The 20,009-nt window shown below is 47.3% G+C and overlaps 1 protein-coding gene across 2 annotated transcripts; it reads left to right on the top strand.

Moving 5' to 3' along the window:
- Positions 1-1,310: 1,310 nt before the first annotated feature.
- On the top strand, positions 1,311-19,581 carry SLC16A6 (solute carrier family 16 member 6). Of its 2 annotated transcripts, XM_030296644.1 has the most exons (6): positions 1,311-1,464; positions 8,097-8,335; positions 11,151-11,294; positions 13,174-13,302; positions 15,536-16,342; positions 17,218-19,581. In XM_030296644.1, exons 2-6 carry the CDS (start codon positions 8,104-8,106, stop codon positions 17,466-17,468), a joined length of 1,563 nt encoding a protein of 520 aa, XP_030152504.1. In that variant the 5' UTR covers positions 1,311-1,464; positions 8,097-8,103; the 3' UTR covers positions 17,469-19,581. The 2 variants fall into 2 exon arrangements, with proteins under 2 accessions (XP_030152504.1, XP_032446993.1); XM_032591102.1 differs by lacking the exon at positions 1,311-1,464 and having other exon boundaries at positions 7,890-8,335.
- The last annotated feature ends 428 nt before the right edge of the window (positions 19,582-20,009 follow it).

Raw genomic sequence — 20,009 nt, 5'->3', positions numbered from 1 at the left:
GTGGAGACCAGGAAGCCAAGTCGGCGCCCCCGCGCACTCCGAAATGCCTGGGATACGACACACTGCTTTGTCCCCATAACTGGTTTCCCGGGCATCATCTGCTGAGTTCGCAGTGACCTTGGGGTTGGGGACTTCGGGATGAGGGGCACGTACTCCCTAAACGCCCGGGTCCCTGCCGTACCGGGGGCTCCCAGCGGATTAGGCGGCCATGCACCTGTGTGCACGTCGCCAGCCGCCTGGCCGGGAGGATGCGCGCGCGCCCCGACCCGGGGATGCTGACTCAGCCCGGCTGCTCACATCCCTTTCGCGCAACGCGGATGCTGTTGGCGCTGTTGCTGCTGCTGCTGCTGCTGCCGCCGCCGCTACTGCTGCAAAAGGGGGAAAGCTAGGCACTCGTAGCAGCCGGGCCGCTAGCTCTCTGGGGCCCACTGCGGCACTCCCTCCCCCCCCCAAGGAGAACCGTGCGCGAGTTGACGAAATTGGGGGAAGTGGGCGCTGGAGGAGGAACTCGGGGTGCGCGGCGCCGCGCGCGCAGCTCACACCCAAACTGGAAGGAACCTGTTCTGCTCCGGGCTGGCGCGGAGCCGCCGCAGCCGCGAGCGCCGCGCGGGTTTAGCCCCCGCACCCCCAATCGCCCCCAGCCAATCCCCAAATCCTCCGGGGGTACTCGGCGGTGGGCGCTCGGGGAGGGGAGGGGGGACTGAGGGAAGGGAAGCGGCCCTGGGGCCCCGCGCGCGCGCGCGCCCGGCCGGGGGTGCCGGAGGAGAGGTGCAGGCGCCCCGAGCACGCCCGCGCTCCCCGCTTGCGGTGCAGCAAAGCGCCGGGGTCCTGTCGGGCAGGCGCGCACAGCCGCGCCCGGGTCGGGTGGGGGGAGCGGGGCGGCGTGCCAAGGACCCCGGCGGCAGGGGCGGGGGTGGCCCCGCGGGACCCCGCCGTTGGCACCAGACGGCGACGCCGTTACCTTCCGTGACCCCCAGCCCGGGCCCGGGGCGGGCGCGCGCCCGGCGCGGCCCCGGTCCACGTGGGCCGGCGCGCGCGCGCCAGTCCGGCCCCCTCCTTGGCGGCGCTCGGCGCTCGCAGCACATGGTCGGCGGCGGCGCGCCCCCGAGGCCGGCGGAGACCGGCTGCAGCCGGTATAGGATAAGGGATAGGCAGCGACGCGGGGCCGGGGCGCGGGCAGCCGCACGCAGGGCCCGGGCGCAGGCGGCCGGGGTGGGGGGCGGGGGGAGGGTGTGGCCGGGGTGCCCGAGGCGCGGCCGTGGGTGGGGGGCCGGGGCCGGGGCCGGGGCGCTGCGGGCCGGGCGCCCGGTGCTCACCCGCCGGAGCCAGTTTGCGGTAGGCTCGGGCCCACGCCCTAAGGGGTTAAACCTTTCTCATGTTACCGAGCGGCTTATAAGGAGGGGGAGGCCAAGCCTCCGCCTTATTGGGAGCCTTTTGGGGTTTATTCTCTTCCCTTCTAACTTGGTGAGTTGGTTTTATTATTTTACATGTTTAAAAGTTTGATTGTGGGGTGGGTTGTTTGTTTTTTTTTTAATCTGTGTTGGGAGCTTTTTTTTTTTTTTTTTGGGGGGGGGGCTGGTGGTGTGTGGGGTGGGCAGGACGGCGGGAGGAGACCACTTAACATCTTAACATTTTGGAGACGTTATTCTGAAAAATATTCTCTGACAGTTGGGAATGCCCAGGGCCACCAGGATGACGCGCTCTAAGCCAGTGTGGGCAGCTGAGAGTTGACTGTCCGTGGCCCTGGCTGGCAGTTGGGGTCCGGAAAACAGCTAGAGGCAGGCTTGGTTTTGAGGGCTGCCCCCCGCCCCGTCCCGGATTGGGGGTTTCAGGCCATCGAGCGAGTCGGGGGCGCCCGCTCACCCCTGCGTGGATTTTCCGCATGAAGTTGCCCGCGCGTCACAGGAGCGAAATGTCAGAGGTAGCTTCCCCAGGCTCGCGCGCGCGCGCGCAGGCCGGCCACTGAGGCAGCGCCAGGGCAAATGGGAATCCCTGTCCCCCCCGCACCCCCCCCCCCACAAGCCGACACACACTGCCGGGGCAGCCAACGTGACCCCGCATTGGGAAGGCAGAGCGCGCGGGTCCTACACCTTGACCGTCCGAGCTGTCAGCGCCTGACGGCTGGTCCCGCTCAACTTCCAAGGTTCCCGGTTGCGGCTGCCAGCCGCAGGAAAGCGCCCGTGTGGCTGAGCAGTTCCGTAGTGGCGGAGGATGATTTTGCAGAGGAAATGGGTTATTTCCTTCTGGGATTTTTTTTTTTCCTTTTCTTTTTTTACTTTTTTTTTTTTTTTAAATTAAATCCCCACCGTCCCCCCCAGCAGACAGGTGATAGAAGTTTGTTCGGTGGCATGTAAAATGTCACCAGACGCAGGGGGCATTAGCCTTAAGAGACTAAGCTCCCCGGAGCCAACTGGGGAAGGAGCATTACAACTTGACAACCTGGAAGCTGGTTTTGTTTGCACAGTTAGACACTCTGTGCGGGCTCCTTCTTGAAGGAGATGGTTTCTACCCCGAGAATGAGATTTCTCAGTTAATCTGTTTTGCAAATCCTACGAACATGAGTGTCTTCTCTGCAAAAAAATACCATGTGTTTCTGCTGAGATTTCTGAGTGAGGCTTCTTCCCATGTCCCAAGCACCATAACGCGGCATTTTGGGGGGTCAACGATACATCCTGCCCCAGGGATAAAGAAATACCTCTTCTCATAATTAAGGGAAGGGTAGCCAAGATAGAGAGTTCCAGTTCATAAATAAACAATGCAGCCAAGTGGAAAAGCGCCTTCTGCCTTAATGAGTACCACTAACTGTGAGTTTTCCTTCTGTGGTTTCCAAAAACTGGACTTTTTCTCAGTGGAACCCCTGAGGAGGACACTTAAACTAGGGGTTCAGATTTCAACATCATGATCTTGTAAAATGGGTGCATTGGTTTTATCCAGTGATTTCAAAGCTGCTGAGGCAGACCTCCAGGTTAGGTTTGGGACTTTTTTAGTAGAGAATTCAGATGAACTTTACCTGAATGCAGACTGGTTTTGACAAGGGTGGGGCGGGGGGCGGCGAGGGGGAAACGGCTTGTCAAAAGCTGTTCTCCAGGCTACGCCTTTAAGAACAGAGCCTAGCCCTGCTTTTGCGGAGGCTTGGCTTTAACCGGCAGCCATCACCGTTCCATCCAAAGCCTGCATTTTGAACTTTGCTCTAAACTGACCCTGGACTGATGCTCTGACGGTCTATAATAATCCAATATTTTGCATTCTTGATGGCCCCAAATCAAACCTTTACTCAACAGATCAAATCACAGTGAAATTCCCAGCTATAGCAGACTTCCACACCTTGGCAGAATCCTCATGTATTGAAGGTGAAGACAACCAAATGCTCATAGGAAATATTTCAAACTGCCCAGCGTGTTTTTTCCTTGTACTTCCTTTGGGAAAACATCAGGGGGAAGGCGGCTCGGCTGCCAGGAAGCCCCGTTCATTGTGGAACTTTACAGTTGGGACCCTCAAGTCTGTTGTGGTTAGTCCCTACTTTACAGATGATGAAATCTGGGGATTAAGTGATTTCCCCAAGATTGTGCAGCCAGTTAATGGTAGACAGACGTTCAACAAAATAATGCCCAAGGGCCTCCAGACAACAAACGCGTGGGCTTTGGCCCCAGAGGACTCCAGAGTGGAGGATGAAAGTCTAACTCGGAGCAAGTCCGGCTCAAAGGCTGTCCTAGAACCGTAGCCTCTTAGGGCAGGGAAAAATCGGGACAACACTCTGTTTACCTGCTGACAACACAAATCAAGGAGCAGAGTGATTCACCCACTCAGCTTGCCTCACCTGTTAGACCCCCACACAGTAAACCAGCGTCCCTTCCCGTAAGATCAGTTCGCATCGACATAAAACCGAGGCGGTATTTGGTATCCTGGAATTGATAGAGGATTCTAAGCAACTGAGTTTCAAAATTCAGGCCTTTGTTTCTAGCCTTGTGGAGGTGGACACTTTTAAGCCGGTTGGCCTGCGGAATGAATGGACATAAGGAGAGGAGGCCAGGAAGGGATTTATTGTGCAAGTAGGGACGTCCTCACTTGGGTCTCATAGGGATAGAGCAGGGCACCCCTTCAGCAGTAGGGCAAGACTCCTACTTTGTCGAAGGAGCTTTTACTGAGCACGTACTAGGTGCCAGACGCGCTGCCGGGCACTGGGTCTGGAAAGAGCTGCTGGCTGCCCTTGTAGGTGCCTGCCCTGTGTGATCCTACATGCAGAACACAGAAGTTCTCATCCAGTATGTTCTAGAAACCAGGTTATTCTATGATTATTCTATATTGTGGTCTTCTCTCCAACGATAAATATAACAGGACGTGGGATGCTTTAGGAGGATAAAGGCATACACTTTGGAGGAAGTGGGTTTGGGGGTGTCATCTTTGCTTTATGATGTCCCCAGTAATAATACTAAGAAAGCGTCTGTCCTCCAAAACCCTAACAGTGCGGGTGAAACTTCTATTTGGATCTAGCTTCAGGAGAGTAGCACAGATGTAAAGCAAAGTTTAAAAAAAAAAAAAAACCAAAGGAATCGAACATAGACATAGAGTCAAGTCTGCTGTCTTCCAACCAGCTGCCAAAGATCAGATCTGAGCGGTGTCCAACTACATTTCACCCACATTTGCAAGAACCATCTAGCATTTGCACCTTCCTCCTAGCTCCTGGCTTTCCCTGGACCACCAGGTTTGCCCAGGGGGAATCAGGTGATTCACAGAACTCGGTGCTGAGTACCACAGTATAAACTGGTAAAGCTGAATGGAACCTTAAAGATTCTCCAGTCCAACCTTGCCATTTGACTAATGAGGAACTCAGGCCCAGAGAGGTGCACTTGACTTTCTCAAGGTCACACAGTTAAGTGGTGACACAGCTTATGGAACTTTACATAGGGAGGTCAAGAGAGGTCTTATCATTGAAAGAAATTCTTCCCAATCTCTGCCTAAAACAGCCCCTTCCAGGCCTTTAAAATGCTGTCCCTTAGGCTGATAGGGCGGGACGACGCTGGGAGACAGGAGATTTGATTCTGAACAGTTTCGGTCAAGTGCCTTCTCTTCGGTCTAGATTCCACCTTTTGTAAAGAAAAATGAGTAAGATTTTACAAGGAGACGGACAAATGAGCTCTAAATTCCCTAACATTCTATAATTCTAACACCACTCCGGGCTACCGGTTGGTGGAAAGTGCACCCATTTTGCACGTTCAAACCACAGATCATAACATGCAAAGAACGAGTGAGATAGATACCTATCACCAGAGTCTTCTGCCGATGGATAGGTAATCTTATCTTCATACGAAAACTACAATCCTGTCCTAAATACAGTCCAACAAAAAGACGGTCTCTTGACCCTGTGGAGGCTTTAGGCTAGAAAGAAATTCAGTCTTTGGGGCCTTTATCAATTTTTTTTTTTTTTTTGCCTTTATCAATTTTATCCCAGTCTTTTTATTCAGGTTGGTCCTGAGCCCTAAGATCTTAGGAGCACCCTTCTGGGTTAGAACAGTCATGCCAGAGGTCCTTGGACTTCATTGCCACTTAGTCTAACTGCTTGTCAGAAACGTGCTGAACTCTGGAAGGACATGGCCGAGTGGTTTCACTATGCATTTCAGTCATAGGGTTCCTATCATTACCATCAACAAGGACTTAAGTCCATGGAGACAGAGACCATCCCTCTGTTTTTCACCGTAGTATCCCGATGCCTAGCATAGGGTCTGGCCCCTCCTAGGTACTTTGTTGAAAAAAATAAATACAAGCCGTGTGAAAGGTCTGGGGGCAGGAAGGCAGAAGGAGGTACAAAGAGAGAAAGGCCCCAGGGTTTGTTTTCCATGAGCCTATTATTTCCATGAGCAAATAAGGTAAACACAAACAACACCCCATTACTAAGTGATACCTGTCACAAGAAGAGAACCCCCTAGGTTGAGTTGGTCAGAGGAAGCATTATGGAAGAGAGAAGATTTGAGGGAGCAGGGTCTGACAGGTGCCAGCTGCAAAAGTAGGGGGGCAACCAGTCCCTGGAGCCGGGGGAGAGGGCCTGGCCATGGGCAAGGTGGTTAGAGACTAGCGGGCAGGGAGGAGTCCGTTTGGACCACAGCCTGAGTCAAGTTTTAGAACGGGAAGCAAGAAGGCTACAAAGATAGGGTGGGGTCCAACGATGAAGGCATGGAAAGCCAGGCTAATCCATGGGTTTTATCCCTCAGAAAGAGGAAAGCCACTGAAAAAGGCTGAGCAGAAAAATGTCATGACAGTGCAGCATTTCAAAGAGATTAATCGTACTGGACACTCGGAGCCAGTTAGGCTAGTAAAGGCGTCTTGGCTCCGCAAGGAAAAGTCCAAACTAACAGCCTGGTAGGGGGAATGCAATGGAAGGGGTGAAGCTAAGGACCTAAGCTGGGAGCTCCCACCACTTCCCTCTCCCTCTCCCCCAACACCTCTCTCTAGGGATAAACACCAAATACTAGATGGACCCTATTACTGGGAAGTACTTTTTGTGGGTTTTTTTTGGGGGGAGGGGGGGTTCTAGACCTTCAGCCTAGTAGTGTTTTCACACCCCTGCCCCAGCTGCCTCACCTTGGGAGTGAATTTTGAAAGTCTGATGGAGGAGGGGTGTTGTGAAAACCTCATTTGCGGGAGGGCTCCCGGCTTCTGTCTTAAATCAGCTGCTTTCCTTGTTGGGGAAGGCTGATGCGAAGCTGTTCTGTCGCTGCCCAGCCTACATCTTGATCCATTTAACTGGCCTTCCCACCTCTGTATGTGCTCTCAGAAAGGATGCACCGACACACAGCAAAACGCAGAGGCCTTTGCTGCAGAGGGCATAAGCTTTTTTAAGCATCTTATGCCCTATTTCGTTCAATCAAATATTTAACAGTGAAGGACAAAGAGTGAGTATACTGTCCTTTTAGAGTCCCGGTCTACAGTGCGAATGGCACCATCGATAGGATGAAGGACACTAAGTTGGGTCAGATTTGCTGCTTTTTATGATTTAGAGAGTTAACTCAGAATGTGGTTAGATCCCAACACCAAAAATTGGCAAGTCCGCCGGAGAGATGAGGTTGTGTCCCGTTATTTTTCAGCTGCCCTCCAACATCAATAAAACCTGCCTTGGTACTTGGTACTTGGATGACACCGTGCATCCTCTAAAAATTCAACCTGTACACAACTGTATGATTGTAGAGAATTCTTAGATTCAAGAGCTCTAAGGCCACGGACTCATTATTACAGATAGTAATTCTGGGTTGGGCTAGAAACACATCACCGTCTCAAAGCGCACGAAACTGCAGAGGCTCTGAAAGCACACTTCCCAGAGGGGAAGACGCAAGTTCAACCCCCCTCCCTCCAATGTGAAGTATAGTGTTTCCCCTTACTGGTGGCGTTACAGGCACAGGTCTGTTTGTTCTGATGTTTGTGGCAGTTCATATGCAGAAGCATACTGAGGTCAGGGCAACTTGGCTAGGTTCACTAGCTGCCCAGGCCTTGCAAATTTTCAGTGCTCTATTCGGTCACTGAGTATGTGTCAATTGCTAACACATCAAGTAGTGGTTAACTTTGAGGAACTTACTCACGATGGTTACATTCTGTACGTGTAGGTACATCCGCATGGAAAATGCCAGATCATAATCAGAAGGAGAGGTAGCTGATGATCTGAATGGCTGGGGGCATCAGCCAGAGACACATAGGATGCCGCAAACATTTATCCTATGGAAGATGCTAGATGGACTGGTGGCCATTCTGTATCCTTCAGGGTGCCTCTAACTACGCTGTTCTGATCCCTTTTGTTTGTTTTTTCCCCATTTAATTATCACAGCTGGGAAGTCTTCCTTCCAGATTCTTTGGGGGCTCTGTATACAATACAAGTCTTTGGAGCTCCCAAAGAATCTGGAAGGAAGACTTCCCAGCTGTGACAATTAAATAAGTGTGCAATTGTTATCCAGAGACTTTATAGTAACCGCACATTGTTCAAATATTCATCACCCTAAGAAATGTGGTAAGTAGTCCCTATCTGTTATGTTTGCTAAAGAGTAGCAGAATCATCAACCCTCATGCTTTTGGCTGGTCTGATTTTTTTTTTTTTTTTTTACTTTTTATTTCAGATTAAGAATGACCCAAAAGACATCACAGCTTTGTTCCAGAGCCAATGTTTATACTCAAGTGCCTGACGGAGGATGGGGCTGGGTGGTGGCTGTGTCTTTTTTCTTCGTTGAAGTCTTTACATACGGCATCATCAAGTCATTTGGCGTCTTCTTCAATGACTTAATGGACAGTTTTAATGAATCTAATAGCAGGATTTCGTGGGTCATATCAATATGTGTATTTGTCTTAACATTCACAGGTTGGTACCTCTTTCTGTTTAAATGATACGGAAGCATGTGCCGCTCTTCATTGGCTTAACTACATGATGTACTCACCATATTGGCAATGCGTTCCTCATATGGCCCATGGGCCCTTTCTAGCCTCAGTTCAGTAATAGGGTTTTCAGGGGCTTGGGGATGGCGAGTAACAAGAGGCGCTGAAGGAGACAGCCCCGTCTGCCTGCCCTGATGGCCTTCAGTTTATACGCACATGCACTAGATACCTACTGTATGCATAGTCTTAGGATACGAGAGATTACTTTGAGGCCCGCAGTAAAGCCCCGTCCTATGCAGTCATTTTCTGAAGAAGCAACAGCAAAAGCACTTGCCATACTAGCCCTGGTCTCATAAACGCATGCTTAGGAAAGAGGTCGGGACGTGTAAATGTGGATGCGTGAAGAGCAAGAGGATGTCAATCAGGATATAATGTAAAATTGCAAATCTTATCCAGGAGGGACACTCTGAATGCAGACAGCCGCTTCCCTAAAGGATTTCACTGGCTAACCAGAGTGCCTCTGAGAAAATGGGGTTTGAGTATACTCTTCTTATTTTTTTATTTTTTAAAATTTACATCCAAATTAGTTGGCATCTAGTGCAACAATGATTTCAGGAGTAGAATCCTTAGTGGCCGTTACCCATTTGGCCCATCCCCCTCCCACACACCGCCTCCAGTAACCCTCTGTTTGTTCTCCCTACATAAGAATCTCTTATGTTTTGTCCCCTTCCCTGTTTTTATATTATTTCTGTTTCCCTTCCCTTATGTTCATCTTAAAGTCCTCATATGAGTGAAGTCAAGATTTTTGCCTTTCTCTAATTTCACTTAGCATAATACTCTCCAGTTCCATCCAAATGCAAGATTTCATTCTTTTTGACTGTCGAGTAATACTCCATTGTATATATATACCACATCTTCTTTATTCATTCATCCATTGATGGACATTTGGGCTCTTTCCATACTTTGGCTATTGTCAGCAGTGCTGCTATCAACATGGGGGTGCATGTGTCCCTTCGAAACAGCACCCCTGTATCCCTTGGATAAATGCCTAGTCGTGCAATTGCTGGGTCCATACGGTTTTCCAGAGTGGCTGCACCAGCTTGCACTCCCATGTTTGAGTATGATTTTCAATGTGCTACTTGTCTCTGGGTCCCTTACAGGCCTGATTCTCAGGACGGTCCGTCTGTCTATCAGGGGCCACGGCAAGGGCTTCCAAGAAAACACGGCCACTGAACTCACCTCAGAAAGTTAATGGGGCTGAACTTACACTTCCCTAACCCTAATACCCTAACAGTGGAACTATTATGTCTGAATTTTTCTGTCTTTAAATGTAGTTAGTTTTCAGCCATATAACGTCTTAAAGAGGCAGCTCCATGGTTCTTTCCTATCGAGTAAAGAATTTCTTACTACTCCTCGTACAGTGTCCTGGGAGCGTCACAGGGGAGCTCTCCAGTTCCAGTTGAAGTCATTTACTTCATGAAATATGAATGTCTTCATGAGTATGAAGACGTTTACTTTAAAAAAAAATTTTTTTTTTACTGTTTATTCATTTTTGAGAGACCGAGAGAGACTGAGCACGAGTGGGGAAAGGGCAGAGAGAGGGAGACACAGAATCCGAAGCAGGCTCCAGGCTCCGAGCTATCAGCACAGAGCCCGACGCGGGGCTCAAACCGCGAGATCGTGACCTGAGCTGAAGTCAGACGCTTAATTGACCGAGCCACTCAGGTGCCCCAAGACATTTACTTTTTTAATTGGGGAAAGTTTACTCAGCAAGACAATGTAAGTGCATTCGAACTAAAGTTTTACCTTTGGCATTCCAAATAAAAAGATGTCAGAGCTTCACTTTGAGCTCTTTTATAATCAAAAACAATGATACAGTCAACAAGAAATTTCCCGTTAATACTATTATACCAGAAGATCATTCTTCTAAATGCTATTATGATACGAGTTAATGCTTTGCACCAATGGGCCACCTAACAGCGATGAGAGTGGTTTCGTTATGAGCTCTATTCAATACTGGTTTATAGTTCACTAACAGAAGAGTTCTATATGGACTCACCCCAATGGAATAAATTTAGTCCTTTTTGTTTTGTTTTGGGTTTTTTTTGTTTTGTTTTTTGCTTCTCTATCCAGCATGTTCTGTATTGCTCTCTTACCCAATTGTCAGTGGTTCCCTTATCTTGGTATATTCAAGTGAGTATCAGTGTTGGCCTAAATAACATACCACTAGGAAACTGATCTGCCAGACCTAAGTGTTCTGCAGGATATGGAGTACAGACCCTAAGCGAATGAGTGAATGATCATCAGCCACTCTGAATTCGCTAGCCCCTAGCTAGCCTCCTCGTGGGGTGTTCAACTGAGCCTTCGCTGTACTTTCACATCATTTTCAGAAAAGTCAAATGAAACTGAGCTAGAAACTGACCCCAAAGGGAGCTTTCTAAAAGAGAATCCAAAGCAGTGACTGTATAGAAAACGAAGACGATTCAAGCCATCATAGGAAAACCCATTTTTGTCACAGAATAGCACACATGACATGCATACCTAACTTTATAGGTGCTCGTGGAGAGCCCACGTCGCTTTCATCTAAAAATAGAGCCATATGTTTTATCCTATTACTCTGGCTTTCTCGTTAAGAAGCCCAAAGAATGTACTGTCCCGTTTGAACAAATATAACCATCGTGTGAAATGTATTATATATCGCACATCATCTCTCCACGTTCAAGACTTGAGAAGGAATCTTAAGAAGGCTAATGTTCATGCCTCTGGGAATTAAAATGTCGCATTATGGTCTCTCGCTGCAGCTCCCCTCTCTGCTGTCCTGAGCACTCGTTTTGGGCACCGTCTCGTGGTGGTGGCAGGGGGCCTGCTTGTCAGCACGGGAATGGTGACCGCCTCCTTTTCCAGGAAGCTGTACCACATGTACATTTCAATCGGCATCATATCCGGTAAGTGTTGCTCCTGGGCTCCAGAGTCCTCCAAATACTCCGTTTGAAAAACAAGGAAGGGGAAGGAGGGGGTCCAACCCAACATGTATCTTTTTTTCTCCTTCTCTTTTTTTCCTTTAAAATTAATAGTGCCCCAGATCGGTGGTTTTAAACTGGGCTGGATAGACTCCAGGGGATACAGGAATCTCTTCTCAGTGCCCAAGAGTTTTTGACTGGTTTTTTTTTTTCTTTTTTAATATTTACCAATGAGAAAGACAACTTCTCTTTTGCATTAGTTTGCAGCCCAAAGACATCATTTTCACCAAGTAAGATGGGAATTTCCTTAGCGGGTATTTCCAAAGTGGGAGTCTGAGACTTCTGGGCTGTAGGGGAGAAAGCAAGCATGGTAAACTTTGTCTCGGGGTAGGAAAACGTTTTTCCCTCTCAAAGGAGTGCCTACAGGGGCGCCTGGGAGGTGTCTCTCTTTCTGTGTCTCAAAAATAAACATTAAAAGCAGTCCCTACATTACTTAACAGATGATATATGTATTTAGTTAAGATTTGCACAACTTTTCATATATTTCTGCACCTATCAAAGCTCATTTCTTTCTTTTTTTTTTATTTTTTTTTTTAGCGTTTATTTATTTTTGAGACAGAGACAGAGCATGAACGGGGGAGGGGCAGAGAGAGAGGGAGACACAGAATCGGAGGCAGGCTCCAGGCTCCGAGCCATCAGCCCAGAGCCCGACGCGGGGCTCGAACTCACGGACCGCGAGATCGTGACCTGAGCTGAAGTCGGACGCTTAACCGACTGAGCCACCCAGGCGCGCCCATTTATTTCTTTTAAATACAAGTCTTATATAAGAACTATATTCAATAGTGGTCTGTGCGTGGTGAATTATATAAATTCTTTTAATGCCGAAAAATAGGGGGAAAAAAACCACAGGAAACAGTTTTTATACTCCTGGCATCCCCGAACTGTTACAACTTTTCTAGACCTCTAATGAAATCCTTTTTTTTTTTTTTTTTTTGAGAGAGAGAGAGAGAAAGAGAATATCCCAAGCAGGCTCTGCACTGCCAGCACAGAGCCCGACTTGGGGCTTTATCTCATGAACTACTGAGATCATGATCTGAGCCGAAACCAAGAATGGTATGCTTAACTGGCTGAGCCACTCAGGCACCCCGAAACCTTTTATTTTATCTTACTTTAGTTTTTACTACAGCACCTTTTTCCAGAATGAAATTCACTGGCTTCCAGAACTTAACGATTTATACAATAAACACCCCGCCCTCACCAAATAGTTTATAAAGGCAGCTTCTATTTCCTCTTTTACCCAGTAATCATTTAGGAAATGTATTGTTTGGATTTCCAAGAGGTTCGATTGTCTGGTGGTTAACTTTTTTGGTATTATTTTCAGATTGTTATGCATCGTGACCAAAGTATTTGCTGGCACAAAAATCTCTGGGGAAACCAAAAATGTCTATTTGACATGGCACATAATATTAAAAAAAAACCTAAGTAATTCCTAAAAATACGTATGTACATACATACACTAAATTAAATATTAAAAACAGGGTCACCTGGGTGTCTCGGTCGGTTAAGCATCTAACTTCGGCTCAGGTCATGATCTCGGAGTTTGTGAGTTCTAGCCCCGCGTCGGGCTCTGTACTGACAGCTCAGAGCCTGGAGCCTGCTTCGGATTCTGTGACTCCCTCTCTCTCTGCCCCTCCCCTGCTCATGCTGTGTCTCTCTGTCTCTCAATAGTAAGTAAACATTTAAAAAAAATTTTTTTTTTCCATAAAAAATTAAAAAATTCAAAAAACACAATAATCCCAGATCTTTGCACCCTTCTGTAATCAATCGTTTGTGATGCTCACTCTTCTTTCTGGCTCTCTTTCAGGTTTGGGATTCTGCTTTAGCTTTCTACCAACTGTCACCATTCTATCCCAGTACTTTGACAAAAGGCGCTCCATGGTCACTGCAATTGCTTCCACGGGAGAATGTTTCGCTATGTTCGCTTTCGCCCCAGGTAGGCAGACCCTCGTGGTCCATGTACGGATGCGGGTTGGGGAAGCCCCTCTGCTCTTCTGGCCAACAGTCGGCTGACTCTACCCGTATTTGCCTTCTTTCCTGCAGCGCAGTTTGAGGATCTGTCCTCCCTCATCCCGTTTTAGGAATCCCTCCGCTCTAATACTAATCCGAGTTGACCTAAATAGGTCAACAGGTGTTAAGACGCCCATTCAGTGGGAAGGCTGGAAACATCCATTCCAAAATAACGAATTTAATAATTTGAGACGGGCCATACTATTATCTTTCCTTTGGCAAAAGAACCATATTCAGTGTGGATTTAAAAGGTGCTGATAAAGTTAGCTTTATTATCTGTGTGTAGGTAATCTCGCGGCAAAATTTTTCTCCCTAGTTTACTTGCTATCTCAATGTCCGCAGGTAAATTTCACTCTAACCAGCAACAGACGGTTAACCTCGGAGACCCAGATTCGTTTCTTACTCTGCCGTTTCCTTGAAGAATGTGTCTGTGACTATACTTTGAGCGAAGGAGTTAATGTAGAAGTGTTTAGGGGTAACATGTCCTAGTGACTGACGCTTTTCACATAGTTGAGAAAAGTGAAATGTGTGTGTGCATATAGGTCTATAGGAAGGCAGAGAGACAGGGAAAATGTTAACTGTTGAATTTAAGCAAAGGGCGGGCAGTCACACACCCTGGTGTCATTCTTTCTGCTTTTCTGTCCACTTAATGTTGCGGGGAGACTCAGTGGTCTGTGAATGACCTGAGGGTAGGAACTGCATCTGGGCTTTGTTCCCTAGAAAATCCCTGCTACCTGGTAGGCACCCAAGAAATGTCAAATGGAAGGGCGCCTGGGTGGCTCAGTCGGTTAAGCATCCAACTTTAGCTCAGGTCATGAGATCATGGCTCGTGAGTTCGAGCCCCGCATCGGGCTCTGTGCTATTGGCATAGAGCCCGCTTCAGATTCTCTCTCTCTCTCTCTCTCTGCCCCTTCCCTGCTCATGCTCTACCTCTCTCTCTCTCTCTCTCAAAATAAATAAACATTTATATAAAAAAAAAAAGGTAAATGGAGGGAGGAATATTGCACCCACTTTTGCCAGATGAGCATAAAGCTTCTCAAAATACCCAAGCCTAAAATATCTTGCAGTTTGAAGTTTCCCACATTAATGGGAGGAACGAGAGGTGTGAAAACAGGCTATAAAAGTAACTGGACCTCCCCCCCCCCCCACGGAATGTGGGGCTGCCTTGCTCAGCCTATCTTCTGGATAACCAGCTTCCCATGTCTTCATACCTGTCTGCTCTCAAAGAATTAGAATATCATAAAATTCTAAATGAATATCATTTAGCCTTTCTGGGATGATTACGAAGATACTTTAAGGTCTTGCGGGGGGGGCCTGCATTATTCAGTTGTTGCTGTGGGGCTCCCCTGCGGCTGTCTCCCCCAACCTCCCATTCCAGTGTCCAGCCTGCCCCTGGCCAGCAGCCCGGGACCCAGCTTTCCTGGCGGGAAGGAGCAGGACTCACACAGTAAAGGACAGTCTGCAGAATAGAAACTGTAGAACTGTGTCGTCGTGGAATTCTGGGATCACCGTGAGCTTAGATGCTTCGTTTATCTTTCTACTTAATCCATGACTACCAAAGACTGCATGAGTGAATGCATAGTGATGTAGCTCAGACGTAGGAAATTCTGTCTTTTAAAGGCCAGACGGTAAATACTTAAGGCTTTCGCGGAATAGAAGTATCTGTCAGAACCCCTCACACTTTGTGGGTTACAGCACAAAGGCAGCCATATGCCACATCGGCGAATGAGCGGGGCCACATCCCAGTCAAGCTTTAGTATCAAAGACACAGGCAGTGGGCTGGACTTGGCCTGCAGGCTGCTGTTCGCCAAAACCTGGAAGTAGGTCACCGGCTTCCTTCATTTCTCGTGCCTCCACCGGGCAAACCGCACCCTCCAAAGCTCTTCTGGGGACCTAGGCTGACAGGTTTGGGTTTGCATCTGATAATCCCTGTGCACTTCTTCCCCTGATCGGTTCAGAACAGCATCAAAGCCTAGAATGAAGGATACAGTACAGGTGGACCGCATTCACCCTGCCAAGTACTAACTGCCAAGTCCTAACTTTTACCGAAGGTAGTACTCAACCGGAACCCTTATTTCTGCTCGGTATTTTCTCCTGGGCCTCGAGTCTGTTTTCTGACCTTCGAATTTTTCTCTCTTCTTCGCCCCCGCCTCTTCAAGCAATCACGGCTCTGAAGGACAACATTGGCTGGAGATACAGTCTCCTCTTCGTGGGCTTGCTGCAGCTGAACATTGTCGTCTGCGGGGCGTTGCTGAGACCGATTATCATCAAAGGACCGGGGTCCCCGAAAGCAACCGCACACGAACACCGGAAAGAAGTGCAATGCATGCTCGAAAATGAGAAAACACGCACCTCAATAGATTCCATTGACTCAGGAGTAGAATTAACTACCTCACCAAAAAATGTGCCTAGTCACGCCAACATAGAACTGGGGCCGAAGGCCAACGTGCAGCTGGTGAAGGCCAGCCCCAAGCGGAGCGATAAGAAAGCCCCTCTACTGGACTTCTCCATCCTGAGAGACACAAGTTTTATCTGTTATGCGTTGTTCGGTCTTTTTGCAACCCTGGGATTCTTCGCACCTTCCCTGTACATCATTCCCTTGGCCATTAGTCTAGCATCGAAAGGACCCGCTGCCTTCTTATTGTCCACCATGGCGATTGCTGAAGTTTTTGGAAGGATCGGGGCCGGCTGCATCTTCAACAGAGAGCCCATCCGGAAGATCTACATTGAGCTCATCTGCGTCATCTTATTGACTGTGTCTCTGTTTGCCTTTACTTTCGCTACTGAATTCTGGGGTCTGATGTCATGCAGCATATTTTTTGGGTTCATGGTTGGAACGGTAGGGGGTACCCACATTCCACTGCTTGCCGAAGACGACGTCGTGGGGATCGAGAAGATGTCTTCTGCGGCGGGAGCCTATGTCTTCATTCAGAGCATATCAGGACTGGCGGGACCACCTCTTGCAGGTAATTTACCTACACGAAATCCGAACCCTTGTCTACTATCCCCTTATGGGTTGTGCTGGCTTCTTGTGAGAGTCTTAAAACCTACTGGTTTTTATATGGTCCATAGAATTTCAGAGCTGACAGGATTAGAGATTACCTGAGCCAGCTCTCTTGACTTAAATAGGAGGAAATTGAAGGTCAAAGCATGTAAGCCAACAATCGTATGGTAAATGAGTGACCAAGTCAGGATTAGAAGCTCCGTCTGCAGTCCAGGCTGCCCCAACCTTTGGCTGCCATCTTGCCTTGTAAATGCTCAAGGGGTACCCATCGCTGTATAACCTCACTCATTACCCTCTGACTTTTGGAACCACAGCACAAAAGGACTTCTGTAAGTCACCTGCCCTTCTTAGGAAGGGCGTGAGGAAACTGAGCACAGAACTCACTCTGCAAATACTTAATTGATCACTACACGATATTTCCTGGCGGAAGGACTTGGGTGTGTTTCACACCTTAGCCCCGGAAATAGGTCCTCCAAAGTTATTAGGACAGAAATCTTGCCTCATCTTAAAAGAGCCCTAAAGTGAACTCAAGTGAAAATAATAGAGTTCTTTCTTCTCACTGTTTCCTTTTCCAAGAAGCATGCATCTAACTGTCCCTCGTTTTATGCTCCATGAGGACAGATTAGCCCGTGAAGAACAAGCTAGCAACCCAGTCGTCTCAGCTGTGCGTTTGTCTGACTTCTCCCTGCTCCCCAGTCTAGGGAAGACTCATACCTTCAACACCCTTTTTTCTTTCGAAAACCCAGCTAGAACACAGAAGGCTAAGCCACTGAGAAGCTTCTGGGTGAGAGAGGGTTTGTGGCCATGTTGCTAACAGATACGAATGCTTTCTCTCAGGTCTGCTGGTGGACCAGAGTAAGATTTACAGTAGAGCTTTCTACTCGTGTGCAGCTGGCACGTCTGTGGCTGCTGGGTGCCTCGCGCTTGTGAGACCTTGTAAAAAGGGACCATGCCAGCGTCATCCTGCAGGCGAGGCCCAGGCCGAGAATCCTCGTGGGAAAGCTTTACAGGACATACCCGAAGACTTTCTTGAAATGGACCTCGGGAAAAATGAGCATAAAGTTCACGTGACCATGGAGCCAGTATGACATGCTTTGCAGTAACGCCAGCCACCCTGTTGGCCGGGAGGTGGGCGGACGGTGGGCAGGGGGGACCCGGGGAGGTACGGGGGCTGTCGGCTCTGTGCACTTTCCAAACGACATCTTAAAGGGAATGTGTATGTGAACACGACCAACATCCTTTTCTTTTTTTCCCTTGTAAGGTTTCCTTTTTGCTTGTTTCTTAAGCCAAAACAAAAACAACCCAGCAATTTCCACACATCAATCTGGTCGTCTTCAGTAGCAATAAGAGATACAAAGAAGGACCCTTTGACTCACATTCCAAGTTTAAGACAGTGACGTGAATCGCCAGAGTGGTTTTAAGAGCTCTCACATGTGATAAACAACTATCTTATAAAACGCCATCGGCCCAGATCGCGGAAATGAAATTGGCCACCAAAAAAAAAAAAAAAAAAAAAAAAAATCTTAAATCACCTTTCAAATTTCTCATTTTCAGAATAGGAACAAATTGTTTAAAACCCCTTGGAAAACACTGAGGTCTCCATTAACAAATCATGGTTTCTCAGTTTTTCAACTATTCCATGGGAATGAAGTATAGTTTAAGACCAAACGTTCGGCTAACAAATTCTAAAAAATATATATATATATAACTTGAACTTCATAAATGTGAAGATTACCACTTCTTTCTACGGCCAGTCATTACCAGAAGTATTTCAACACAGAATATACAGAATGGCATTCAAAATATGTTTCCTGTTGCTTTTAATTATTCCGAAATATGTGACTGTAGTATCTTTAATTTAATCCACTATTTATTATTAAGTTATTCTAGGATGATTAAAATAATCAAGAGAAGTAAAATCTGAGACCTAAGCATCATTTTTACCTCCTTTTGGCAATCCTTGAAATGCCTCAGACCTCTTGGAAAGTTACTCTCATCCAAGGGCCAGGTTATAATGATTCTTCAATTTGATTAAAGGCCACATGTGCTAGCTAAAGGGGGGAAAAAAAATGAAGAGCAAATCGCCTTAGCTTCTTAAATAATTTGTTTTATCACCTAAGAATACTTGAGGATCTCCTTTGATTGGAATTCTATTTCATTGAATTGTTGAAGCATTTCTGATTTTTTTTCTTCCTTTCAACAGCTAACTGTTGAAGCATTTCTGTATTTCACATGGGGTAGCAGAGACTTCGTATTTTACCATCGTACGTTACAAGTCGCCATTTACATCTTACATAAACCTTGATTGCTCTAAGTTGCCAGAGTTATCAGGTCAACTGGTCGTTGTTGGTTTGGTTTTTTTGTTTGTTTGTTTGTTTTTGTTGTTTTCGGAATCACACTACATGTATAGAATTTCTCATGTTACCATTTTTCCGTAAAGAGGGCAGGTGTGAGGGTCACAGGGGGGCTACTTACTTACATGTAATGAATCTCACTCTGCAGGTGATGGTCCCTCACCGCTCTTTGATTCATCTTTACTGTTAATTTATGACAACTCAGGGGGAAAAAAAAATAACAAGCCTAGTTTGGTTACAGGTACACACAAGCTTGAATATTTCTCTGCACTGAAATGAAAGTGGCGTAGTTCATCACCACCTGCTACATTTTGTACAGCATTTTATCAGCCATAGAAGTAGGACAATCTGTAAAACTTTGGGGGGGTGGGGGAAAAAATGACAAAGTGTCGAAAACAGACACACCTGGAATGGTGGATGTAAGCAAATCTCTGTCACTGCTTGAGAAGGACTTTGAGCTTTGTGGCAGTTTTGTAGACTTACATGACTTCAGCACTTTACAACATTTTTTACTATGAATGTTCAATACAATTTAATATTTATAACTGATTTCTGAGCAATCTGCCATTCTGTTCACTGCATGAAAAAAAACTGTATGCCAATTTCAGTATGTCAATAATCAAGGTTTTAAATGTTTTGGAGAAAATTAAAGCAGGATTGCTGATCTGTTCTGTATTTGTGACATTCTGGTACTTCTACTAGATATGCAATAAATGTATGGCTTTTTTTTTTATTTAAAGAGACGGATTCCTTTTTTAATGGACTCATCCGCATTCATTGTGTGATCCAATTAAAGTTATAAAAACTCAAGGAAGATTCACTCCAAATAAATAATTTTTTTCACTTTGCTGCGGAATCTTTTAATTTTTTTTTTTAACGTTTATTTATTTTTGAGACAGAGCATGAACGGGGGAGGGTTAGAGAGAGGGAGACACAGAATCTGAAACAGGCTCCAGGCTCTGAGCGGTCAGCACAGAGCCCGATGCGGGGCTCGAACTCATGGACGGCGAGATCATGACCTGAGCCGAAGTCGGCCGCTTAACCGACCAAGCCACCCAGGCGCCCCACTTTTTTTTTTTTTTAACGTTTATTTATTTTTGAGATAGAGACAGAGCATGAACGGGGGAGGGTCAGAGAGAGGGAGACACAGAATCCGAAACAGGCTCCAGGCTCTGAGCGGTCAGCACAGAGCCCGACGCGGGGCTCGAACTCACGGACCGTGAGATCGTGACCTGAGCCGAAGTCGGCCGCTCAACCCACTGAGCCACCCAGGCG

Source organism: Lynx canadensis, chromosome E1 (genome assembly GCF_007474595.2).
Source record: "Lynx canadensis isolate LIC74 chromosome E1, mLynCan4.pri.v2, whole genome shotgun sequence".
Classification (NCBI taxonomy): domain Eukaryota; kingdom Metazoa; phylum Chordata; class Mammalia; order Carnivora; family Felidae; genus Lynx; species Lynx canadensis.
Note: the sequence above shows the minus strand (reverse complement) of the source record. Positions and strands in the feature narration are given on the sequence as shown.

Bases quoted from the DNA above. Each gene is read 5' to 3' on its own strand.
- SLC16A6 (XM_030296644.1), top strand. From the start codon at position 8,104: ATGACCCAAAAGACATCACAGCTTTGTTCCAGAGCCAATGTTTATACT. The intron at 8,336-11,150 runs GTTGGTACCTCT...CTCTCGCTGCAG, and splicing joins ATTTGTCTTAACATTCACAG to CTCCCCTCTCTGCTGTCCTG. The intron at 16,343-17,217 runs GTAATTTACCTA...GCTTTCTCTCAG, and splicing joins GGCGGGACCACCTCTTGCAG to GTCTGCTGGTGGACCAGAGT.